Source organism: Populus euphratica, unplaced genomic scaffold, assembly GCF_000495115.2.
Source record: "Populus euphratica unplaced genomic scaffold, PopEup_1.0 scaffold238.1, whole genome shotgun sequence".
In the NCBI taxonomy this organism is placed as follows: Eukaryota; Viridiplantae; Streptophyta; class Magnoliopsida; order Malpighiales; family Salicaceae; genus Populus; species Populus euphratica.
This window is the reverse complement of record NW_011499989.1, coordinates 260543-267650: the sequence shown is the minus strand read 5'-3', so window position 1 is coordinate 267650 and position 7108 is coordinate 260543. Positions and strand designations below refer to the sequence as shown.

General features: G+C 31.7%; 1 protein-coding gene across 1 annotated transcript; it reads left to right on the top strand.

Moving 5' to 3' along the window:
- Positions 1 to 2994: 2994 nt before the first annotated feature.
- On the top strand, positions 2995 to 3744 carry LOC105140272 (uncharacterized). The gene has a single exon (XM_011047037.1). It carries the CDS (start codon positions 3183 to 3185, stop codon positions 3555 to 3557), a length of 375 nt encoding a protein of 124 aa, XP_011045339.1. The 5' UTR covers positions 2995 to 3182; the 3' UTR covers positions 3558 to 3744.
- Positions 3745 to 7108: the final 3364 nt, after the last annotated feature.

The following is a 7108-nucleotide window of genomic DNA, read 5'->3' as shown; positions in this document are numbered from 1 at the left end:
TTAGTTGTTGATTCAACTATTGAATTAGGTTAGAATTTTATTAGGGTGCTTTACAAGCCTTGTTTCTTGAAAGAACAATTGACTTATACTTTATGAATTTGAGAACATGCCTAATTTTGGCCTAAAAATATTGTCCTTTATTGTTTTATTTTTTTAGTTATTTTTTTATTTATATCTTAATTAGACTTTATAATTTCACTAGTTTACATTTATTTAACTAGTTTAGTTCTAGCCATTATTTAAATAGTCTTTATGTAATTTTTCAAAGAAAATTATTATTATTGAATGCATAACTTATCAAGACACTTTTTTCTTTGTGATTTAGGGTTGTAACTTATGGTATAAGATATCCTAATTTTTTATAATTCTCTTGATGCTACGTCGAGTTCACTTTTCGCATCTTTTACATTGACTAACATCATAAGTTTTTTTACAAAAAAAGGAAGGAAGTTTATCTCCTTAACTATCAATTAGTCTATTGAAATCACAGCAAAATAAATTTTGAATTTAATAAACTGTGATTGTATTTAGTTACACATTAAGACACTTAGTGCTATATGTACATGTAACAATAATGCATTTTTTTTTAATAAAAATTAAATAAATCATAGAAGGAACGAAATGACTTTTTGTGCACAAAACTCTTTGTCCATTAGAATGAAGAATATAATTAGGGACTACCTTGTTGCTTTCGTACAAAAATTAGAGAATTTGTTGCCTAAATTCTCTAGAAAATATACGTGTGCAATCAGAGGTGACTTTTTTGTCCTCATCTCCAGTATTGCATAAAATACAAATTAGATCCATATATGATTCTACCTATTTTGATTTGCCTTTTCTTAATTAGTAGTTAATGAGTTAGTCCTTTTCACTTAATATTTTTATGCTTTGGAAAAGTCTAAACCCAATTTATATTTGGATTCAGCAATGAGCTGAGTCTAAGACACCATAGGTTTAGCAAGTTATAAACCTCATATATACTTGGGTTCAGTTATGAGTTGATTCCAAAACACCCTGGGTTTAGCAAGTTGTCAGACTAAATATATACTTAGGTTCAACCATGAGTTAAGTTCAAAGCACTGTGCACTTGGAATTGAGCTCAAAGCATTACGGGTCTGATGAGCTGTTAGACTCATCTCCTCTAGGTTTGGCTATACACCAAACCCAATTGGTCTTAGAGATCCATGTTATGACCATATGGTTCTATCTTAAAATTATTGATATGATCTATTTATGCTAGAAATAATTATGTCTTTACACTTGTAGGTGTATGAAAGGTCTCTTAAGGGCATCCTATATATTCATATCATTAATGACATATAAATGATTTTATCCCTTATTAATGTTATCTAGAGAAAATGACTCTCGAGTCTCTCCGCTCCATCAAAACGACAAGGTTGAGGGAGTATAAGTAATCCCATGAACCACTTGGGTAAAAGATTCACAATTTCTTTATTTTTAACACTTTCAGCATGTATATTTTTATAATTTATCTTTCTAAAATATCATTGTATTTTCTCTCTTTACAAAGTTATTGACTTAAGTATCTAAAAGTCTCCATATCCGTTAAAAATGACTTTTCCAGGTAATAATTATTTTAACTTAACAGGCACCACTAATTATCAACAATCAAAACTTTTCATATCAAGCCATCACGTACTTTAATTAGAAAGAATTAATAATATTATTTGAATTAAAAAATTAATTGATTATGCAATACCTCAATCTTATTTCTAAATATCTTGAATTTGAATAATCTTTAGTAATTAATACTTAACATGTCTAGAGACTAGAATGGCTACCCAGAAAATGAAGTTGCGCCAATGATATAGTTACTATATATTGCAATTAATTCTTCCTTTTCTTTCTTTTTAATTATTTTAATAGTCTGGTAGTGTATTAGGTAACTTAGTTACAAGAATCCTCATGCATTGTATCATTGAGAACTCAAACAAAGAACCTAGCTCAAGGAACATCTAGTTCTGATGTGCTCGGAAAAAAACATGATATCTTTAAAATTGTCATCGCAAAAAAAAAAAAAGAAGAACAATTCTTCCTAACCAAGCATTTGAATAATGCGAAATAAGAAAATGTCAATACGAAAGGGGAGTCTCTTTGTCTAGAGCACATTACAATGTGCGCAAGATCAAGATTTGTAAAAAGGATCTGGCCCTTATGATGTCTCCTTGGCTCTTTTTCATTGTTTGTCGTCCGAATCCGTACGTATTTGTTACCATGCTTGGTCAAAATGACATGATTGAAGGTAATTTCTCTTGAACTCAAACACTCATCTTCTAGATTAGGCATATGGAAGTCCAATCGTCAGATAATTAATGCCTCCCCAACAAAAGCCTAGGACTCGCAATGATCACCAAACACGATAATTTCCTTTCCAACATGCACTTGGAGAAGATTTTAATTTCTCAATTAATTTATATTCATTCACAATTACTAAACACGACAACATCGTTTCTTACACTTAAGTGGTTCGAATGAAATCCACACACATGTAATTCATGAATTAAATGTACGTACTCATCATCGAGGGAGAGGAAAAGGAAAAGTTGACTTAGCTTAGCATGAAAATTTGCTAGAAATATAAGATTTTTTAGATTTTTTTTATTGGTAATTTCGAGTGAGCTTTCACACAAAATTAAAAGCAATTCTATCCTTGTAATCTTATGAAAATATAAACTATCTATAATGAAAACAAATTCGGGGATTATATATATATATATATAACTTTATTTCTGATTTGTAATATTCGCAAAACCATTTATAGCTTGAGAGCCAAATTACAATATACCTAGATTAGCTAAACAAGCTAGACAAGCAAAAGCCGTGAGCTTCAAGAAATCGAGTTGTTTTTTTAGGCAGACGACTAATAACTTGTACACATACCCACCAGAATTCCAGGCTCGGAAAATAAATGCTTAATATTATATAGAAGAAAGGAAGACAAAAAGCTAAAGAAAAAACAAAAGAAAGCTGGGACCGCACTCAATGCCCTTATAGTGACGCCATCTAACAACACAAACAAGCTAGAGTTTACCCTCTACGATTCGAAGAAGAGAATTCTTGCCCTATAAATCCCCTCTTCTTTTGCCTCTCTTCCCTCGCTGTTCCAGTCCTTGATATTACTCCTCGTTGTCTATTTTTATTTTACTTTAATTAGCCTTTACATGGCAGAAGAGTTCCAAGAATCGGAGGTAATCTTCTCCGACCATGAGCATGGGTGCAAGAAGTACTTCAATTATCAAGAAATGGGCGTGTTTAGCAATAACAACAAGAAGGTAAAGAAGAAGAAGCAGCAGAAGCAATCCAGTTCCGTCCCGGTTGGTATTCCTAACAGAGTGTTTCAGCTCTCGGACAATGATGATTTTGAGGAAGATTATGGTGGAAGGGATCTTGTTCCTCCGCATATTATAGTGGAGAGAAGAATTGCTGGCAAAATGGCATTCTCTGTTTGCACTGGAAATGGGAGGACGTTGAAGGGGAGAGATTTGAGCGAAGTTAGGAATTCAATTCTTAGAATGACAGGGTTTTTGGAAACATGACATGTTATACTTTGTGGTCACTCGATTAGGATTTGGTGCATGGTAATTAATTAGATTAGAAGGAAAATAATCTCCTTTCTATTAATGTTTTTAGTGTTTTGGGATTAATTAATCTTATTCATTGTAACTAAAGAATAAACAAAAGGAAATTCGGGAAATGGAAAGCAAATTATCCAATTCATCATCATCATTCTGTTTCTTTGCTTAAAGGGCCACATTTATGTGTCTGCTGTCTTTTCAAGTTTATGTCGTTGCCTTGAAGGTTTGTTTTATCATGTGTAATAATGCAGCTTACAGCTAGCTATGTGCTGATTCTGGTTTTTTGCTGTATATGGTGTGAAAGGCGGTGCACATTGTGCCATTACAGAGCAACACTGTTGGCAGTTTGAGCAGCTGGTTTTTAAGAGACCCCAGAGACGGTGTGATTGATTTCCAGGATTTTAACATTTAAAGAGTATAGGTGGTGAGGAATATGGTTCGGATTTTGACTTCGGATTCCTCTTCTTCTTCTTCTTCTTCTTCTTCTTCTTCTTCTTCTTCTTCTTCTTCTTCTTCTTCTTCTTATGCTATATATATGTTATGTTCCCCTCTGAGGCATTCCGACTTTTGGGTTATAAAAACTGAGAAAAAATAGAGCCACATGATACATTAGGAGCCAGCTAATACATTTTTGGTTAACATACATACAAAATTAAGGATTTGATTGATTAGGCTACTCGAAGGCCATCCCAACAACATTGTTGGTTGAATTTGGACTTGTGCCTAGCTAGCTATATCATGTGTTAACTACATATGGAATTATGGGATTAAGAAAATTTATTGCAGAAATTCTCAATATATTCACAGTAACCCGACGGATTAAATTAAGCTGGTTCCCCCCAAGTCAACTGATAGTTTGAGGATCTTCTGATTCTCTAACCATGTGGTGGCACAGGAGTTATTTAAATGATCAAATTAACTGGATAGAAGCTCTAAAATAATGGCAGAATGCAGCCATTAGGAGCATTGACCATGACTTGTGATGAACTCATTCGCACAGAACTGATGCCAAAAGCTAATCAGAATCGACCACAGACAGACTTTTGGGTCCGAACACATCTGTATTCCCTATCGTATACGAAGAGTTTTAATTAAAGAGAATATAGTCGATGCATTAGAACGATGCATAAATTAACTATTTTGGTCAATGAGCTCGAAATTCTCTAATATTTAATAGAGAAGTTTGATCGTTAATTACTCGCTGTTCATAATAGAACTTCTGTATGTAAGCGCAAGTCGCCATCTTAAATGATGCTAAGTGTCTGTTCACAGAAGCCATTTTCGTTGGGCATGTGCGACGCCATCCATGGTTAATGTATTTCCCTTATTTTATGAGTGTAAAATGTGAATCCTACGCTAATATTATATTCAACCTGTCATCTGTCTTGTTGGGTAGCGTGCTTTGTAACTCCACTCAATATGTATAAATCTGAAACCAAATTCTCGTTAGGTTTTTTTTTTTTTTTTTTCTATTTAAAAAAAGCAAATAGGAAAAAAAAAATGTAATAGCTCTTCCTTGAGCCCCCCCCCCTCCCCACTATATATATATATATTGTTAATTAATTGAAGGCCAAAATATTGCAATTTTTTTTTTTACTTTGTGATAAAGAGTATAATTAATTAACAACAGACAATTTTTTGTGCAGCTCAATAATATAAATCCCAAGAGTGTATATTTACTCTAATTTCCTTAATAGTGTTTAAATGAGACACTATTAGGTGTCTCTGTCTGTCGGTACCGTCCATCATTCTAAGGTTCGGTTCCTTTTCTTTTATATATATATATATATATTATGGTTAAATAATATGTTTCAAAAAGAAAAGGGACAAAAACTGGATTTAATCGGAGTGAGGAAAAACAAATAATTTTTTGTTTAAAAATATATTAAGATAAATAAATTTTAATTTTGTTAAGATCCACGTATTAAATTATTAAAAATATATTAAAAATTACTTTAATAATCTTTCAAGTTAAAAACACCCTGAGAGATGAACACCCACAAAATTTGCTCGATGAAGAATGAAAAGCAACAAGTTGGGAATCAGTCCCCAACTCCCACGTGGATTAAAGCTACTTGTACACTAAAACCTACTGATATTTTAATAATTGATCCTTAAAAAAGAAGAAAACAAGACTCTTGACACCGAAGCCACGTGTGAGCACGAGGCATAATGAATTAGGTCACCGACGTGTTTGCAGAATCATTAACTTGTCAAAAAAAGACCAGACATTGTCAGCTATTAACCTGCAACGTGGACAACATCGAAGCCAGATATTCTTAAAAAAACAAAATTATCTTTTTTTTTTCCACATGGATACTGATAATTGGTGATTGGTTTTATTGTATCTATTTATTTATTCTTTCAATGTTTATTGCTATCTTTTTTTCTCGCCAAAACATTTTTTTTTTCCCTGTTAGCTGAAAGTTGAAAGCACCCTATTAATTTCTTATCAAAGTTGTTGATATTATTATTTATCAAGTAAATATTTAATTTTATTACTGGCAAAGAAAGTGGATAATATATATATATATATATATAGCAACTGAATGAATGCTTGTGAGGGTGCAAATGGATGTGAATGACTGCAATCTTTATTATTATATTTCACTCGTTTAAATTGTCAAATCTAAGGAGGCCGTGAACTTTAGTTTCTTGGTAAGAACGGGACATGACTACGCAAAATGGTTAATTTGTTTGTGTAACGGAAAGAAAAGTACATGAAGACCTTTTTTTACAGAAATAATTATTCTCTTATATGTAGTTATGTCACGTGTAGAAGTTCGAAAATACTTCTCCCTATTTCATTGTCATGGGGGCTTGCATTAGCACTTGAGTTATTTTTTTATAAAATATATTAAAAAATATTAAATTTAAAAATATTAAATTTATCTATGAAGAATTTAAAAAATCTAATATTGTAATCAAATCTAAAATTATTAGACATACAATTACAATTAAACCCAACACTTTTGGATCTAGCATTGTAACTAGACCCAAGCTTGGGTTGGCCTGTGCTACAAGAGTAAAGAGACTTGGGTCTATGCTTCAACTACTCCCAAATAACTAGGATTAGGTGACCATTTTCATTCTTAAGTTTTTATTTATTGAGGATGTCAAACCCAAGCTAATAATAATAATAATTTTTAATTTTACTTTTCAAATCAAATCAATTATTGTTTTTCAATATTAATAATGTTTTTTAAAAACATTTGTTAATTTTTAGTACTTTTAATTATAATATAAATAATAGTATTTTAATATCAATAAAATTAATTATAAAAAAACTATTTTTAATACAGATAATATTATTTTAAATATTAATAATAATATTAAACTTACCCATATTTAAGTAGATCTAGTTGCAATACCAGACCCAAAAGCTTTGAACCCATCTTAAATGTCAGACCTAAGAGTCATGGGTATATGAACTTAGCTACTAGACAAGTTCACAGGAGCGCGGGACTTGGCAGATAGCCAAGTTCACTATACTTGGCCTTGGCAAGAGACCA